At 46.9% G+C, this 19,394-nt stretch overlaps 2 protein-coding genes across 8 annotated transcripts in view; one reads left to right on the forward strand and one right to left on the reverse strand.

Moving 5' to 3' along the window:
* Positions 1–2,462: 2,462 nt before the first annotated feature.
* PCBD1 (pterin-4 alpha-carbinolamine dehydratase 1) lies at positions 2,463–8,454 on the forward strand. Its single transcript, XM_023737714.1, has 4 exons — positions 2,463–2,549; positions 5,584–5,715; positions 6,268–6,348; positions 7,181–8,454. Exons 1-4 carry the CDS (start codon positions 2,547–2,549, stop codon positions 7,277–7,279), a joined length of 315 nt encoding a protein of 104 aa, XP_023593482.1. The 5' UTR covers positions 2,463–2,546; the 3' UTR covers positions 7,280–8,454.
* A 1,627-nt stretch (positions 8,455–10,081) lies between these two features.
* SGPL1 (sphingosine-1-phosphate lyase 1) overlaps positions 10,082–19,394 on the reverse strand; it is a 134,118-nt gene continuing 124,805 nt past the window's right edge. For 5 of the 7 annotated variants that reach the window (XM_023737718.1, XM_023737720.1, XM_023737719.1 and 2 more), the window contains 5 exons: positions 18,587–18,736; positions 16,801–17,039; positions 15,511–15,657; positions 14,485–14,605; positions 10,082–13,923 (listed from right to left, as the gene is read on the reverse strand). In XM_023737718.1, coding sequence (XP_023593486.1) covers positions 13,783–13,923; positions 14,485–14,605; positions 15,511–15,657; positions 16,801–17,039; positions 18,587–18,736 — 798 coding nt within the window. In that variant the 3' untranslated portion in view covers positions 10,082–13,782. Of the gene's footprint in view, positions 13,924–14,142; positions 14,376–14,484; positions 14,606–15,510; positions 15,658–16,800; positions 17,040–18,586; positions 18,737–19,394 lie in introns of those variants that run through there. The other 2 variants (XM_023737717.1, XM_023737721.1) reach the window with 2 other exon arrangements.

Below are 19,394 nucleotides of genomic sequence, written 5' to 3' on the forward strand. Positions count from 1 at the left end.
CTGCAGCATCATTCTTTGCTGTTTTGCTTTGTATGTGTTTGTGCATCTGTCCAAGGGCTTGAGTAGTGGTGGTGATAGTGGAAGCGCGTTGGAGGCAAGCTGAATGCCTATCACTGGTAGAATAATACACCATGGTAGATTCTCACTAGGGAATACTAAGCAGCAGTTAGAAGCCACAGATTAAGCATACATGTAGCAGCATAACGGAATCTTAATTTTCCATTAAGTATTCTGTTTCGTAACGAACAGAATTATATATGTAATGTAATACCATTTACATAAATTGAAAATACATATAGATGGAACAACAATACACATTTTGCAAGAATATGTAGAACAAAAATACACATTAACACATTAGAAAGGCTGCTATTCGGCAGAGAAATAAAAGTGGAGTACAGGGATAAAAAGTTAGAAAAAAATGTTAAATATTAGAGGATTTATACTACCCGACTTCAAGACATTATAAAGCTACAGTAATCAAGACAGTGTCATACTGACGTCAAGACAGACAAATAGATCAATGAAATAGAATACAGGGCCTAGAAATAAACTCACACGTAAAAGGTCAATTGATTTTTTACAAAAGTACAAAGGCAATTAATTCAGTGGAGGAAGAGCAACTGGATATTCATATGCAAAAAGTGAATTTGGGTCCTTAACTACCAGCATATAAAAAAACTAACTCAAAATGGATCATACACCTAAATGTAAAACTGAAAACTATAAAACTTCTAAAAGAAAACATAAGAGAAACATGACCTTGGGTTAGGCGAAGATTTTTAGCAACAACACTAAAACAGCAATCCATAAAATAAACATTTGACCAATTGAATTTGTCAGTCAAAATTAAGAACTTTTGCTCTATGAAAGACACTATAAGAGAATGCAGACAAAATATTTGCAAACCATATATCCGATAAAGTTCTTGTATCCAGAATAAAGCACTCTCAAAACTCAACAAGAAAACAAACAATCCAGTTTTGCTTTTTTAATGGGCAGGAAATTTGAACAGGCAATTCACCAAAGATTTACCAATGGCAAATAAGCACATGAAAAGATGTTCAACATCATTAATCATTAAGAAAACTCAAATTTAAACCACTATACACTAATTTAAAAAAACACCAAACCCATTCCTACTCATAGTGACCCTATAGGACAGAGCAGAACTGCCCCACAGGGTTTCCAGGGAGCGGCTGGTGGATTCGAACTGCTGAGCTTTTGATTAACAGCCGAACACTTAACCACTGCACCACCAGCGTGGCTAAAATTAAAGGGACCGACCATACCAAGGGTTGGTGAGGAAGTGGAGGAACTGGAACTCTCCTTGGCTGCTGCTGAGAATATAAAATAACAGAACCACTTTGGAAAACAGTTCGGCAGTTTCCTAAAAAGTTATAAACATACATCTACCTTAAGACGGAGCCATAATTCCACTCCCAGATATTTAGCCAAGAGAAATGAAAGCATATATTCATACAAAGACTTGGACACAAATTGGCATAGCAGCTTTACTTGTAATAGCCCCAAACTGGAAACAATCCAAATGTCCATCAACAGATGAATATAAACAAATTGTGGCATACTCATACCATGTAACACTATAAAATGCTTTAAAAGAATTATTTACAACAAAAAGTAACTATTGATACATGCTGGCTCCCTGAGTGGTGCAAATGGCTTGCACTTGGCTACCAACTGTGGGAATTCACCCAGCAGCGCCCAGGAAGACAGGCCTAGCTATCTACTTCGCGAAGATTACAGCCAGTGAAAACCCTATGGAGCACATGGGGTTTCCATGGGTCTACTTGACAGTAACAGAGTGCTGATACATGCAACAACATGGATGAACCTCAAAACAATTATGCTAAGTGAAAGAAGCCAGACCAAAAGAGAGATTATATACTATGATTCCATTTACGTAAGATTATAGAAAATACAAACTAATCTACAGTGACAGAAAGTAGATCAGTGGATGCAGGTGCGGGAAGGAAGGGACTACAAAGAGGCAGTGGGAACTTTTGGGGCGATGGATATGTTCATAATTTGTGCTGATGGTTTGAGCGGGGCATACATGTGTCAAAACTTATCAAATTGTACACTTTAAACATGTGCAGTTTACTGTAGGTCAATTATACCTCAAAGTGCTTTTAAAAAAGAAAAGGTGAGGTCATCCTGTGTCTAGGATGACGCAGCTGCTAAGTGGCAGAGCATACTTCAGACCCAGAAGTCTGCATTTGGTGCCTGCGTACTGACCTGCTAACCTCCATGGAACAATCGCACCGAGTATAGCGCTGAGAGGAAAAGAAAGTGCTGGAGGGGAGCTGAGCCCTGGTGTGTGCGCCACCCTCAGCGTTAATCATTACCCGAGTCGGCGGGTCCCGCGCGGGCGGAAAAGCGGGTCGCGGGCTCCACCCCTGCCGGGGGCGGGCCTGGAGGCGGCCCCGGGGGTTGCACCCGGCCGCTCGCCCGGTGCGCCTGGCCGCGGCGCTCGCTTCTTGGCTGGCCACCTCCTGCTCGCCCGCGTCCCGCCGCGCTCGGACATGGTGAGGGAGGGGAGGGCGGGGAGCGGGAGGCCGGCCGCCGGGGCTCGGAGGAGAGGAGGGAGCCAGCGGCTCCCGGCCCAGGCCGGCCGAGGACGAGAGTGGAGGGGGCCTCGAGAGCGCCTGCAGACCCGCCGCCCTCCGCCCTGGGAGGGTCAGCATTTCCGGGTCTCGTAGCGGCAGCCTGGAGTTCACCCGGTTCCCGGTGGTGCACCAGAGGAAGCTGAGGCTCCCAGAGGGGCCGTGCAGGGCCGGGTAACCGCGAGCCGCAGCTCAGGCCTGGCCCTGACTCCCAGGCCAGTGCTCCCTCCGCGCCGCCGTGCTGGGGGCGGGGCACTGGGGGCAGGGAACGGGTTGGGAGAGGCGTCCTAGTGAGCCAGCAGATGTCGTCTCCGTTAGTGGCACGGTTCTGTTTTGTATTTGGGGGAGACTGTGTGCCTGTGTGTGTGTGTACTGCCCCTTCTCGCTTGCACTTTTGACCTCACCTGAGTACAGCTTTGTCTGGGACTAAGCCCTCTGGGCACCCGAGAACCTGCCCGTGGCGCATAGTTCCAGGTCTGTGCCCAGCAGTGGGAGCACGATGGCCCAGGACTACGGAGCTGCCGGCCTAGAGGGTCTGGGCCATTGGCTCAGTGTCAACACCCCCACCCTCAGCCGGGGAGGTGACCGTGACCCTGTGGGAGCAGCGAGGAAGCTTTACTAAACACAGCCCATTTTAGCCCGAACACCTGAGGCAGTCAGGACTGCGGTGACTACCGCTTGGTGGTGGGGGTGGTGATCAGTAACCCTCCGCACAGGCCCCCTGAGGCAGGAGGCAGAGGTCATGCCTGACCGGGATTTACTAAACAAACATGGCCCCTTCCCCCTGCCTGATCTCCCAGGCTATGGGCGTTGGGGGCTTCCAGAAGACTCTAAAGAGAAAGGGGGTCCTCCCAGGAGCTCACCCATACCCACCCGCCCCTCTCAGAACCAAAGGAGTGAACTGTGGATTCGGATGTCTGGGCTGCTTTCCGGCCATCTGGTTGCCTGGATACATGGGCCAGGCCTATTCTCACTGAGAAGGGCAAACTCCGGAAGAGATGGCGTTGGGCGGGATGATGCCGGGTACACACTGTCATCTCCTTAACCATTGAAGACGAGGAGGGGGCCAGACCAGATCGGTCTAGGGGGAACACCAGTTTTCAGGAGAGAGGAAAAGATTGACTTATCAGCATGGCAGTGCCCCTCCAGGTCTGCTCAAACTTTGCCAGGCCCATCGCCAGCTCACTTAACCCAAGGAAGTCTTTAGTAAATGCAGTTAACAGTGCAGTGTATCAAAGTGTCCTGTTGACTTCTCATGCTGATCTGTGAAGTAAAAGTTTGTGTCCCTATTTTCTGCATGAGTCCAAGCTCTCTTGGACTCATGAAGTGCCACATGGCAGACAAGTGGCAGAACTGGGGCTTGAACCAGTACTGCCATTTCAACCCAGGGCTGCCAGGCTGCGGGTTACAGACCCACCTAACACCCCTCACATTCTCTCCCCAGACTTAGTGGATTCTTTCAGTTCAGCACTTTATCAGTTTCTGTCCTTGGGTGATTCTGTCTCTGGATTCTTAATTCTGGGATCCCTTAAGCTCCTACACCTAGACAGTAGAACTGACCTTTGCTTCCTTTATTCTCTGAGGGATCAACTCCTGGCCTGAATGGTGCCAGTTTGGGCTGCCTGAGGACACTTTGCACAGTAGGTACATAGGACAGGACATGGGGTTCCAGGGCCCTCTGTGATGGTACCCATAGCCCTAGGTCATCTCTTGGCATCCCTTTACCCACTCACCTCTGCCATACCCCACACTCCAGGACCCAACCCAGGCCAGCAGTCAGCAGCCAGATGCTCCAGGCTGTGTCCCACGCCGCAGGCTCTTCCCCCTTTGAGCAGCATGGCTCACCATCCTGTCAGTGTAGAGGTCAACTTCTCTTCTTGGCTGAGCTTAAGAACTCCTTCCTCTAGGAAGCTGGTCCTGGTTCTCCTTTGGCCTCCTCACAACAGAATTCAACAGTGCCTCCTTGGACACCTCACAGTCCTGTGAACTGGGCACTGAGGAGTCAGGCCGTGTGGGGTGGGGCTCATCTTGGCCTTTGGCCAAGAGACTTCCATTTTGGGTTTGAGCTCTGTGGCCCAGGCTTCAGGAGCTGCCAGAATAGAAAAGATGATGGAAAATCTGAGAAACCAGGGCCCAGCAGCTTGGGACTAGAGGCTGCGTGGTGGGAGTGACAGAGTACCTACTAGAGGTAGCGCCAGTGGTTGTCAACTGCAGTGTGCCAAGGATCACCTGGGAAACTTGTTTGAAATGCTGGTTCCTTCACCAGGCCCCCAGGAATGCCGATTCAGTAGGTCTGCGACAGGACCTAGGAATCTGCATATTTCTGCTACAAGTGGTCCACAGACCACCCTGAGAACACTGCCTGCGCCGTCCCTGACTAGGATAGGGGTTGGAGGGAACTGGGGAGGGGGACAAGCCATTTCCCCTCCCTAGGCCTTAGTTTCCTCTTCAGTACACCTGAAAATGAGTAATGGCCGGGCTTGGGGTGGACAAGGAAAGGCAGATAATAGAAAGGGAAGGCTAGGGAGCCGGGGGTGCTCTTTTCCTAAAAGATTGTGTTGTAATAAATGCACTTGCATCTGGGTTTGATGTTTTAATATAACCTTAGTTTGGGAGGGGGAAGGGGCCCTCCGTAAGACTTCTGGGGGGTTGGGAGGAGTGTTTCTCAGTGAAATGGCTTCCCATTGTTTTGCATTACACTCATGGATGTTCCTTCTCTGGGCAGAGTGTGAAACCCCAAACCTAAGAACCTATCAGTGAATGAGCAAGGGCCCCACCTCCTGGACAGGGCCCACCCCCCAGACCTTCCAATCTGTTGCTTAAAGACTAGCTGCCCTTTGACCATGTCACCCAGAGTCCAGAGCAGCCAGTGGAGACAACATTACCCAAATGGTCTGGGTCTTCTTGTTTGACCTGTAAAAATAAATGCCCTCGGGCCTGTTTTTTCCTCTCCCAGGCTGGCAAAGCACACAGGCTAAGCGCTGAGGAGAGGGACCAACTGCTGCCAAACCTGAGGGCTGTGGGGTGGAATGAGCTGGAAGGCCGCGATGCCATCTTCAAGCAGTTCCATTTCAAAGACTTCAATAGGGTATGGGGCTGGGGTGGGACAGAATTTTGAGACTAGGGCTAATGGGGTTACGCTCCATAACTTGTTTACTTCTTCAAGTCTTGGTAGCTTGAGTGTCAGATACGACTCTAACCCAGTTTATTTGGACCCTGTGTCAGTTGGGAAATAAACTTCCCTAACTTACTCGGAAAGTGTCATCCTTGGGGCTTGGGGAGTGGGGAGATGGGTCTTGGGCTTTCCCTATGTGGAACTCTTAGGAAAGAGCTTCAGAGATTCTAGGGCCCTGCCTGGAAGCAGGGATGTAGATCTGAGGACATGTCAGTAGATGGCCAGAGATTCACCAAGAATCAACCTCTTCTGTCTCTAACCTTATTAGTGATCCTAGTAACAAGATGCTCTTCCTACTGCAGAAAGACAACCTTAAACTCAAGCCTCAGAACAGTGACGGAATGCCAGGGGGAGGTGATGACAGCTCAAGGGGTCTCCCTGCAGTAGGCTAGTCTGTCCTGCACCAAGGCTTTAAACTGCTCCTCTCTCTCAGAATGCTAACCCAGGTCTCTCTTCACTCGATAGGCTTTTGGGTTCATGACAAGGGTGGCCCTGCAGGCTGAGAAACTGGACCATCATCCTGAATGGTTTAATGTGTACAACAAGGTGGGTGACATCCAAGCTCTGAGAGCTCCAACTCCGCACTCCTAAGTTGACTGTCCACTTATCCTGCCCCATCCATCTCTTCCTGATCTCAAGATTGCAGCATAGACACACTTGGAAAATATTCAGTCTCAATGCAAATGAAAGAAATGCTAATTAAAACACTTGTGAGATATTTATGGCTAACGCAGACATTAGACCAAAACCAAACCCGTTGCTGTTGAGTCGATTCCGACTCATAGTGACCCTATAGGACAGAGTAGAACTGCTCCATAGGGTTTCCAAGGAGCAGCTGGTGGATTCGAACTGCCAGCCTTTTGGTTAGCATCCGGAAGGCAAGGCTGTGGGAGACAGGCACGCTTACTCATTGTTAATCGCCATAAATAGCTTAAGTCTTTCTGGAGGTATGGAAGAATGGAAAAGTAATAAACTTGAACTAAGAATACCCATGCACGGCAAACAGTTCAGACTGACCACTTAATGAAACCATCATTAAGTGCTTACCATGTGCCAAGAGTATGCTGGACTCTTCATACCAGCATTAAGGCTTGGAAAAGGCTATCTGTACATTGATAGTGTTTAGGAGTTGGAGTTGGTTTTTGCTCTTATTTTTAGCTTTTACATTGCTTTTGAAAAACATTCAGGGAGAGATGGCATAGAAGACAGTTTTACACTGTTGTCAGACAGTTGTTTGGAAGGCAGCCCATGGGAGAGCAGTGACCAGCTACTCTTCTGGAGCTCCTAGCATGACTGAGCCTGACAGCTGGTGACATTCTCCTGCTCGAGTGAGTTATGTCAGTAGTCACCTGGCCCTGAATTTCTCGTTTTGTTTCAGGTCCACATCACCCTGAGCACCCATGAGTGTGCAGGCCTTTCAGAGCGGGACATAAACCTGGCCAGCTTCATCGAACAAGTAGCAGTGTCCATGACTTAGGAGGCCCTGTCCTTCCTCTTTTAATTTCTCAGGGAGGAGGGGTGGCTGAACTGAGAATCCAGGGAGGGAGCTGGGGAGTCCTTAGTCCCGAGACCTTGCTGAGTCACCACTGCCAAGCCCGCCCTGCTGCCTATTTCAGGGCGAGTCCTTGCTGTGGAAAGGAGAGGAGCCCTTCACTGACCTTTCCCCCACGCCACTCTCTTCATCCTTGGCGTTCTGTTACATGTACGCTAATTTGAATAAGCTCTTCCCTTTCTTTGAAACTTCCCATCAAGTCATGATTTTCTTTCCCAGCTGTACCCTTTCTGATTCATTTGCCAAAAGGCTGTGATAGACGGGGACATGAAATGTTATCTTAGAAACCAGGACCCTAAAGTAAACCCCATCCTACGTGATGGAAACACGTGCTTTTATGTCTCAAATAAAACTTGTGTCACTTACTTGGTCTCGGGCTCTAGAACCTTCTTTCCTATAGGTCAATCCAATTGGAGTCAATGGAACAAGCATTTAAAGCTCTTAATCTGTGCGAGGCACTGTTCAAGGTACTGGGGAAAAAGGGTGGACTAGACCACCCTGCCTTTCAACGAGTTCATTATCATCTGGAGGAATCAAGCAGGAAAATGGCTATTAACTAGGTCAGGTGAATTAAGTTAATGCTAGATGGCAGGATAAGAAATGAACTATGGAAACACAAAGTAGTAATTAATGTTGACAAGGGTGAATCAGGAGACTTTCATTTGAGTTATGCCTTAAAGATGTGAGTAGGATTCTTGAGAGAGAGATGGCTGGGGGAGCATCATGAACAGGATAAAGGCATGTGTACGATATGTATGGTGAGACCTACAACTAGAAAGGCAACTGGGCCATATTACCTTCTTGTGCTATAACATCAGCTGGGGAGATTCCTAATCCTGATGGTTTCTGTAGTTTCCACTTAGAAAAGGTTGCAAGGCTTGGCTGCTTTTATGCTGCAAGAGAGCGAAGGCACAGGCACAGCTTAGGTGCTGACGGGCTAACTGCCATCAGAACAGTAAGGAGCCAGTATGCACAGGTCTGTTTCCCCGCCCAGCAACACTGTTGTTGTCGTCAGGTACCACTGAGTCGATTTCTACTCATAGCAACTCCACGTGACGAGTAGAACTGCCCCGTAGGGTCTTCTTCGCTGTAATATTTACGGGAGCAGATCACCATGCATTTCTCCTGTGGAGCCTCTGGGTGGGTTCAAACTGCCAGCCTTCACTTAGCAGCCAAGCGCTTAACCATTTGCATCACCCAGGGCTCCTTGGTAACACTCTAGAAAAGTCCCATTGATGTGCCATGACTAGGATAAAGGGCGCTGAGATATTGATCCCCTTAGCCTTTGGCACGGCTGGGTGGAAGCTGGGGGCACTTTTGTCTCTATCCCAGGGTGTGCACCATGCAAATATCATTTCATGATGCAAAAAAGATTGAGAAGCCTTCCCCCAGCATTCTCGCCTGAAGCACTGCCTGGGTACTAAGCTGACCTGCACATGCCAAGATCAGCTGGAGCAGGCATCTAACAATGTCATAACTCACCCTGGGTGGGTTGGTCCCCCAACAAGGACCAGAAAAGAGGCAGAGGTTGGTGGGTGAGAAATAAACATGTCAACAAGACAGAATAGCAGGAGCCCCTTCCTAGCCTACAGTCTGGTCAGTAAGGATTATCAATATACACATGAGGTCACCATGAGTATGGCAACTGAGCTTTTATTTTTTTTAATGTTGATAGCAGTTTCTCTGCAAAACTTATATTAAAACCAACGAGAATCAGACACTGGTCTTCCATCTGCTCCACTTCTGACTGAATTTTTTTCTAAGTGTGCTTTGATCCAATGGCCAAGGACTAGGGGACAGGGGCACTGACCACACGGGGCGGTATGGCCTCACCTTGCTACCTCTGCTTACTATGGGTTGAAACATGCACTGTTGTATGTGCTACCTTTATGTGGTACAAAAACACAAGCAACACTTTCTAGAAATAAATATGTTTATTCTAAAATTAACCCACATAACTGAAATTACAGGGAGGATATTCAGGACAGATTATGAGAAAGAAGAAAACATAAGAGAAAGTAAGGCAATTAAGACTCCAAGAAAATGCTTCAAAAACCTGACTTTTGGTTACTCAGGCTATATATAGTTGGTGGCTATCACAGTTAGGCCTTAGTAATTATTCTGTCACCGCTGGGTCTGGGGAAAAGCTGCTCGTTGCTCCCAAGAGCCCACAAAGAAGGTAGAGGAACTTTTAGCTGTCAGGAGCAGCTATAAGCATCCCAGACACCACTTCTTAAATGAGCCAGGCCTCCAAATCCAAGCACACCCTGGCCCCTCTTTCCCTAGTGTTTACCACAAAAGCAAGGAGGTGCTCAGGAAACCAAGCCATTTGGGAGAAAACCAGAGCAAGGACATAACTGCTTGGCTGGGTTCTGGCAAAAGTCTGAATTGAGCTGAAAGCCAGAATGAAAAGCTACGTTACCTGAATGGCTGCCTTTGTATTCTGAGTAACCTCTGAAAACACTTCTCATTTCTCATTCATAATGGACCGCGATGCCCAGCACTTACATGTGCCAGGGTAACATAAGGGGTTCTGTCAGCTCCAAGCCAAATGCAGTGGCCTACTCGGCTGATAACCAAAAGGCTGCCAGTTCGAATCCACCAGCCGCTCCTTAGAAACACTATGGGGCTGTTCTACTCTGTCCTGTAGGGTCACTATGAATTTGAATCGACTTGACAGCAATGGGTTTACTATCCTCTAATCTTCAAGGACCTATTATTTTCTGCTTTGAATTTTTTTTTTTTTTTTTTGGATATCGTGTTTTTATTAATGGAAGCATGCTGAGTCATGCAGAGTATTTAAATTTTTGGTTGGTAATAATGGGTTTTAAGAAATATTATGTGGGAACACAAGGCTACCACAGAACTTTTGGGGCTCTTAAGTGCCATGATTGGTGGGCACCCATCTTTCCCACTGGACCTTGGTTATTGGATGTATTGTGGGGTGCCTTCCATTAGATTACATGGGAAACATCTAGTTTTCCATATATGACACACATAAACCCACCGGGGCTCCCTAACTATCACACAGGAAACCATAAATATGTTTACAAGGCTCATCTAGGGGTACAAAAGCCAAAAGAGAAAATTTTTCCCAGTCACACTTCCTGTATGCACTACCTCACTTTTAAGCCCCATACCCCAGCTATTTCGCTTCAGTGAGCTTTTCTTTCACCTTTCACCACTACACAAGTTCCCACTGGAGGGCAGCAAATACTTTTAGCAAGAAAAGTAGGGTCCCAAAAAACCTGAGAGGCAGGAGAAGTGGGTGGGCAAGCATATATTCCATGGGTCATGAATGGTTAATTACAGCCAACCTGCCCAGCTGGCTGGAGACCACCCTAGAGGCTCCTTCCATCATGGAGGTGTAAGCAGACAGAAAAGGACAATGAAGGTAACAAAACGCAAAGCAGGGCCCTGGCCCTGAGGAACTAAAGACCTGAGTTCCAAACAGGTATAAAACTTGGTATGACCACAGTTCCTGGTGTAGAGACCAATCAGCTACCTATTAAAGTGCTTGGAAATTAGCTGGAATGTGGCTCGGCTGTGTCTATCTAAAAAAAAAAACCCACTGCTTTCGAGTCAATTCCGACTCATAGCTACCCTACAGGACAGAGTAGAACTGCCCCATAGGGTTTCCAAGTAGCAGCTGGTGGATTTGAACTGCTGACCTTTTGGTTAGCTGCCGAGCTCTTAACCACTGCGCCACCAGGGCCCCTGGGTCTGTCTAGTAGCCCTAATATCAATGGTCACACACAACCATCTCACCACAAGGGGGCGATCTCTCACCAGCAGCCAATTCAAGTGCTGCCACTGCCCTACTTGTGACCTCCCGTGTGTCCCCAAGTAAACAAATGAATGCAACCATCCACAGTGATTGAGATTTGGGGCATTTAATTATTCAATAGCTTTTTAAGACATTATTGCTGCAACTGGGAAGGGAGCACTGAGCTGGGAAGGGGGAGGTTAGAGAAGAAAAGAGAGAGAAAAGAATTAATAGAGAAAAGTACCATTTTCCAAGTATAAAACTGATAATATTAAAAGTGGCATGGCAATATAGTCACACAACTACTTCTATGCAGGACAAAACAGTACAGTTTTTGCAGAGACCAATGTTGCAACATCTAGCAATATAGTAAGATACTCCACCCCCACCTCTGCCGCAGACCAGGTATTACTATGTGCACACACACAAATGCACAGATACAAATGAAAAACCTAAAAAAATGGTAAGTCAAACTCAGGCTCTTGATGATAAATTAACTGCAGTAGGTCCCTTTGAAAACACCCCCCACCCCCGCCAGCACCCAGGCTCCGGCACAGAGGATGTGAGTGGCTCAGGGTCTGGTCCCGAGGAGACAGACACTGGAAGCATTAGCACATTCTGCGGCACACATGCTTCTCCATTTCAGCAGCTCGCAAAGGACAGTGTTGCCTGCTGGGTGGTTCTGGGTCGCTGAAGCCCCTGAGACAAAGCACCGGAGACCCGAGAGACAATTCGTGCACAGCTCCGAGTACAGATGTTTGCGCAAAAGGGGGTGCCCACCACTTAAGCGACTGGGAAGACACGTGTAACTGCCATGTCCAAAGGATCCCAGCCTCTCCCTCTGACACACACCAACACCAACCACTCTTGGAACCCACAATGCACTACAGAACAAACAGAGGACAAAACACACACACACCTACCACATGAGCCCTGCAATGAGATGGCCAGCTAGTCACAGATACTGTGTAAGAAGTACCGTGCTAACGAACACTTCAGACAAACAGGCCGGGAGCTGGAGGAGAAGTCTGGTAGCTTGGCTCCCGGCCAGCAGCCTAGTGAGGGAGGCTAGAGGATACCATCTGGAGAGGCTGAATATTCAGGAGTCCCTGAGAAGGGGAACGGAACAAAGGACGTTTGTCCTGACTTGTCCTAAGAACTCCCCTACCCAAATAAAAACTAAAAAACTGACCCATTTCCCCTGGGGCCTGGGTCAGGAACAGCTCAATGCTCACTGCTGAGGAGAAAGGCACACTATATGACATCGTTAGAGGAGAGTGGCTCAACTGGGATCGGGGCCCTATACGGCAGGCAGGAGAGGGCAGGAAGTGGGCGCAGGGTTTGGTCCTGTCCCTGCACCACCCTGAGCAACGAGTCTTATGAAGGAATCCCAGGCCCTAGGCCACAACTGATGCTGGCCATCAGGCTTTCCTAGTCCAGAAAGTTTCTCACCTTAAGCTGCTCCCTGTTAGCCAGGGCTGAGAAATATCCAGTACCTGAGGCTAAACTGCCATAGTACCTTTGGGAGCTGAATAAAGGGGAAACGGGCAGGAAAAACACATTAAGGGAGAGAGAAAATTTTACTTGTCACGAGGGCTCTCTCTCACACCCTCTTCACCTAGGTAAGTCAAGGCAACTCGTGAAGGTGCTTTGAATTGTTTCTTCAAGCAAACATAATAGATTATTATTACATGATAGCTTAAAGCAATGGGGAGGGGGGCGCCACAAAGTTTGGTGACATGTATTTGAACTTGGGTGTTCATCCCACTCTGATACTCAGAAAAGTATAGAAGAGTCTGGTTTCTGATCATCACCACCCCAGGAGAGGGCTCAGGTCTGCTCTGACCACTGCCAAGTCAGGAGGCAGCACCAGGTCCAGAAAGTCCCAGAGTCTCTGGAAACCATGCTCTCTTCCTAGTCCATGGGAACAAGAGCAAAGCAATGGGAGCATTATTTCACACACGAATCTCCCAAGATGGTGGCAACTGAGTGTCAGATGGAGACAACAAGCACAGTAGAGGACCAACGGGCCACCCCTTGCTAGACCAAGAAGACATGCTCAACCACTCTAGTCCTGCGTAGTGGGGAACAACAGCCTGGCCAGTCGTGTCCTGGAAAAAGAAAACTGGCGGCAATAAAAGTGATTCTGAGAGAGACAACTAACCTACTTCTTAAGAGGAGGGCTGAAAAAGCCTCCTGCTTCGAGTATACATGAAATCCATCAGGGGAAAACATGTTCCATGAATGCTTCTTATCTGACTAGCCTAAACGTCTGCTTGAGACAGCAGAGAAACCCTTCTGCTATCTCATAAACTGTATCCCAGCTTCCCTAAGGAATCAGGACAGGTCAGAGCCGCCACACAGTGATTAAGGTGAAAGCTAGAGAGGTTAGAGCAGGAAGTGGTTACAACAATTCTTAGGGTAGCACTTAAAATGACAGTAAAACGATTATGTGATGAAATTCTTCAGGGGTCTTCAAATTAAAAACCATGAAAGGATGACAAAAGGTAGAACAATAGGCCTGAGGACCAAGCTGTCTTGTTGTCTGTCTCGTTGTGCTCTATGGAGTAAGACCAGATGTCAAAGTTGTATGTGGTCTGTTTCATACCCCCAAGAACCTTCTGAAGGCCAGAAGCCCCTTGGGGCTAGAAAGGGTCGAGGCTCAGCGGGGTTTGGGAGAGCCATTCATTTGACTGCCCGAGGTCACAGTGTCTGTGCTGTACAGGCTGTTCAAGAAGACCGAGGACAACTCTGCCACCAGATTCCTGTCAACTGTTGCCTGCGCCATGCCGTAGATGGCACCCTACAAATCCAACCAAAAATACGTTATTAGTGATGGTGGGTGCAGGAGCAAGGATAAAGCTGTGGTTTGGCTCCCCTTTTCCCCCAGTCCTAGCTTTCCACACCCCCCCCCTTTATCCCCCACCATATAATTTTCATTCCTACCCCAGGCATCATTCTATCAGAAAGACAGCTGGCATAGTAAATTTTTCACAGGTATTGGCCAGCCTGACTTTCTGCCCAAAAGAACTATCCCAAGGGGATTTGCTGTAGAAAATTCTAGAGAAAACACATTTATTGACTTTTCTATGTCAAAATTTTCTTTTCAAATGGACATGACCACCCCATTTTTGTATAGCATTTTCTAGTTTACAAGCTGCTTTATATGAGAATATAATTTGAGACTTCCAGCCATCCTGGGAATGGGTGAGGCAGAGATCCTCTGCTCCAATGAACATAAAAAAGGCACAAGGTCTGTGGATAAGAAGCAAAGGCGGGAACAGACTCAACGTCATTTGATTCTTTCAAACCCATCACCAACACTTCAATTTCCAAGGGAAGTACAAAACTCAAGTGTCCTTACCATTCCTGTAGTCTTTGCTTTAGGATTCTTCATGATTTGGGTGACAGATTCCCGGATGTCCTTTAGGAACTGTATGGCTACTCGATTCCGGGTATGTAGTAATGTGATACAGAAATGAATACTATGGGAGAAGAAAAGACAAGAGAGAAGATGAACCTTGGAAAAAGAAAAAAATGTTCTAAAATAGAGCATCCCAAATACAGGAATTCATTGGTTGCTTCTTCACATTATTTCTGACCAGCGTGATCAGCCACGCTGTTCCCAGTCCTGAGAACCAGGGCTCTCACGTGCATGGGTTGTCAAGGCATGGGCTGGCAGCAGGCTGCTCAGCATGATCAAGAACCACAGCTGGTGGTTCTGTCCTCCCTCACAAACTCAATCACTATTCCTTCAACCATGTGACCATCCTCCTGCGGACATATGGCTGGGCTCTTGAAGGACTTCAGGGCAAAGAAGAAACTCCCTCAGCCTAGAGGGAGGAAGGGGTATAAATTAAGAGAAGGGGCTGGCAGTGGCACCAAAATGTGAAAGGATAAGGTGTACCTGGGGTACTGAATAGACCTATTGAGTTAACAGTGGATTATTTATTTAAAGCCGTCATAGAAGGTTAGTTTAGATAAGCATATTAAGGAAGATACTAGCAGGCTTTGATAATCAGAGACCCGCTGGAGGGTTTTGAGCTAAATATCACTCAGGTAAGGAGGCATTTTATAAGTGTAGTCTGATGGCTGTGTATAGATGGACTAGAGAGCACAGAGGCTAGCAAGAGAGTGGAGGAAAAACCTCATGACTGACCACCAGTTTCAGAGGGCTACATCTAAGTCTACCTGGGCACTCAAATAGTTTAAAGCTTATTTGTAAAGATATAAAGGCCTTAGTCTGTATATCTAATAATGCCAGGTACCAAGACAGAAATCTTAGACATATTACAGTTCCAGTGAAGTGCTAGCAAAGTTTACCTTCAGGCCACCAGGCTGTTGGAAAGTCATGGACCAAAAGAAGGGGAAGAAGCTTCTTCAAGCTTACCTGGGTGGGAACTGCAACTGGTTCAAGTTCCACCCCTTAGCAGTCATCAGGTTAGACAGTCGGTAGATGTCAAAATCATGGGAGCCCAGAGCAATGACTGACAATTGGGGATTCCCAAAAACGAAGACGCCTTTGATATTTTCCAGTCTTAAAACAAAAAAGGGGGGGTGGGGGAAGGAAACCCAGTCACTTATTTTCCTCTGGTCATCATCTCTTTAATCACCCGAAGTCTCTATAACACCAATCCAGCCTTTTGGGCCTTTAATTTTCTCAGCTTCTAAAATAAGGAGGCTAGGCTGGGATCAGTAGTTCTTTGGAAGGGTACGTGTCAGAATCACAGGTGAAATATTAGAACTATTTAGAGGCTCAAGCCCCATCCAGATCTTATGAATCACAATCACTAGCTCCTAACCTGTCTGCCCTACCCTGAAATCATGACATGCCCTCAGGGACATCTGAGGCATAAATGATGTACTTTAAAAATAAATTCTGGAAAAATTAATCCCTCCATCTCTACAGTTCTGAAAAGTCATATATGTAATCTCTAAAGCAAGAAATGCTACAGTGGTTCTCAACAAACGGGCATAGCGGGACCATATGAGGACCTTTTTCAAATGATACATGGCTACTGACCCCTTCACCCTCAAAACATCCTGAAAAAGCCTCCAAAATCCCAGTGACACAGAAAAGGCAGGTTAATACACCAGACAAAGCATACGGCTAATTCTAGCCTGAGCTTAATCCCAGACCATCACCCTCCCTTCCCCATTCCTTCTTCCCCCTTCTCAAATTCTTTTTTTATTCCAACGATTCTCCATGTGTGACTCTTGGACCAGCAGCATCAGTATCTCCTGGAAACTTGCTAGAAATCCAAATCCTCCAACCGCATCCCAGATCTAGTGAATCAGAAACTCTGGGGGAGGGGCACGGCAATCTGTGTTTTAACAAGCCCTCCAGCTGAATTCTATGCGTGGTCAAGTTGGAGAACCTCTCTATGTTAACCATTAAAGCGTACATCAGCACTTGGTAAGAGCTGCCAGCTGGTAAGACATCTTTAGAGAAGAGGTGGCCTACAAAAGCAGCCCTGATTTCAGTAGCCTCCGGCTCTGAAGACCCCTCCACAGTCACCACAGAGGAAGGGAGCTTATCCTCCCAGGCCAGCACCACATTCCTAAATGGCTGCCCTAAACCCTAAGGCTAAGGGTGCTTTAAGCAGGCAGATGCCCTGAGCCTACTAGCAAAAAAAAAAAAAGCAACAGACAAGGCAGAATCTCAATCATCCACACATACTCTGATTTGAGGAAGCGAGTAGTTTTGATGATCTGTTTGGTAGCTTCAACATAGCCACTCTCACCAAAGTGCATCAAGGTGGCCCAACAAGCTGCGCTAATGCCACCAGGCCGTGAGCCTGCGATGGTGGGGGAAGCGTAGATGCCACCCTGCCAGTCTGTAGCAACGAAGAACTGGTAGTTCCTGTACTTCTTGTCGCTGTATAGCACCACTGAGGAGCCTTTGGGAGCGTAGCCATACTGCATGGGAAGAAGAAACAGGTGAGAGTGCACATCTCCATGCAGGCCTTGTTCCAGAACGCACAACGTACAATGTAACTCCCAGTGCCCTCTTCAGTTTCTCTGTACTGATGCAACCACTTCAAGGATGCAAACAACGTAAAGGTAGAAAGGACTTAAGGGATGGCTTGCTTGCTTCTGTTTTAGGGGTGAGGAATCTGAGGCCCAGAGAACAGCAGCGGTGTGCCCACTTAGTGGGTTTGCTTCCTCTCTCACCCAGCATGGGGTTTTCCCTATTTAAAACATTTCTGAGGATGGTACATCAGGATGAAAGCAAGGATAAATTTTCACTAGAACTCAGGAAAGTATGGAAGTTAAATCTTGGAGTAACTAAAATCATAATCATCATACCTGTTGCTGTCGAGTCAATTCCAACCCATAGGGACCCTATAACGACATAGCGACCACATAGGGTTTCCAAGGCCATAATCTTTACGGAAGCAGACTGCCACATCTTTCTCTCATGGAGCCGCTGGTGGGTTCCAACTACCGAACTTTCGGTTAACAGCCGAACACTTAATCACTGTGCCACCAGGGCTCCTCATAATCGTCATAAGCCCATCCTTTTTGCTTAGTATTACATTTCCTTCTTATGGGCATTGTGGTGCTCTGAATCAAAAAGCAACTTAATCCAGCTTTAAAATAAACTGTGTGATTGGTTTCCTGACCAAAAAAAAAAAAAAGAAAAAAATTGTGCCCTCCTAATTAACTCTCACTGACACTAACATGGAACTAATTTCATTTCCTGAATCACAGAGAGATAGATGGCAAGGAGAAAGGCACAGGAGCTGCAGGGCAAAAACAGATCATGACTGACAATTTGTTGCTGATCACTTAACATGTGACAAACAGGTCTTAACTATACTCTTGCTTAAAACAAGCTTGGAAAACGCAAACAAAGCAAGGCACGTGTTCCTGAGGCTGCTATTATTTCTTTTACATCTGGATATTGTTTCAAACGAGTTCCCAACTGACCTTGATTTTGTCTTAGTCCACCAGGGGGTGGCATGCACAGACATTTCAAATATTACAAGCCAAAATTTCCTGAGCACATAAGTTCTCTTTCTCTTTTCCCAAAAGACTATTTTCACCAACAGTCTCCCGTCACCTAGGTTCCAGAGCCCTGTGGCATGAGAGCCCCAGCACTAACATACACTGTCTTAGGAAGGCCAGTATCAACCCTCACCCCTCTTCTCCCTTCCATCCCAAATAATCTCACGGCTTCAGGAATATTTTTAAATGGGCCCCTACATGAGTCACATACAGTCAGTGGATCCTGATACTCTCTTAGCCAATGTTAAAATAAAGGTAATAGGTTCCTTTTCACTGTAGCCTGTCACCTCTACCTCTTGTTCTGGCCACCTGAATCAGCTGCCCTGGTGACAGCAAAGAGCAAAATATATAATTTTATATTTTAGGGGGAAGCTAATGCTTTAGCCAGTTGATTCTGTTTAGTCAAAATAATCAACTGGCTACTTCGTTAACATCTGGTCTCCTGCTTAGCTCACCTTATGAGTGTCAGCTGAAATGCTGGTCACACCTTTCACTCGGAAATCAAATGGGTGCTCCAGTGGGTATCCTGCTTTCTCCATGAAGACAATGAGAAAGCCCCCCAGACAAGCATCTACATGAAGAGGTATTCTGTACTTGACCGCCAGCTAGTTCCAAAAAACAAAGACCGTAAGATTCCATTTGCAGTATTACAACAAAACTTCACAAGACACAGGTGGAAAGGTTGGCTATCCAATCAAGGCTAGTTTGTACTATGTCTCCCATGTTGAAAAAAAAAAAACCTGGCTACTTTTTACATTCCTAATAAAGCCCATCTTTCAAATGTACATAATCCTCAAAACACTTCATCAGAAATGTATGGTATCTATTTTATATTTAAATATGCATGGCCTGAAAGTCACTGCAAAATCCAGCAGGAAGCAGGTGGAGCCCTGATGGAGGCTGCCTCTGGAGGGGAAAGGTCCTGCTTTAGTAACTGCAGAGGGAGGAGGTGCTGTGGGGCAGCCTGCTGAATACCACTCTCTGGTGGGCAGGTTCCCAAGTGCAGATACTTCCTGATCTGAAGCTAAATGTCAATACTATTTCAGAATGATCAGTTTAAACAAAGGCCTCTTCCTTGTATTATTCCTCCCCAAGAACAGAAGCTAGTGACTTTCAGAAGCTCCAAACAGAGCTGCAGGGCTTTATCCCAGGGCTGAGGAAAACTATTCATCATGACTGTGGTCAAACCTAAAACCAAAATCACCCCTACTTGCCAAGCATTGCACCATTGAATTCTATTTTAAAATCTCAATCTGGCTGCCA

The sequence above is a fragment of the Trichechus manatus genome, unplaced genomic scaffold (genome assembly GCF_000243295.1).
Source record: "Trichechus manatus latirostris isolate Lorelei unplaced genomic scaffold, TriManLat1.0 scaffold00106, whole genome shotgun sequence".
NCBI lineage: Eukaryota > Metazoa > Chordata > Mammalia > Sirenia > Trichechidae > Trichechus > Trichechus manatus.

Coding starts and splice junctions, on each gene's coding strand:
- PCBD1 (XM_023737714.1), top strand. Junction 5,716..6,267: donor ATTTCAAAGACTTCAATAGG/GTATGGGGCTGG, acceptor TTCACTCGATAG/GCTTTTGGGTTCATGACAAG. Junction 6,349..7,180: donor GGTTTAATGTGTACAACAAG/GTGGGTGACATC, acceptor GTTTTGTTTCAG/GTCCACATCACCCTGAGCAC.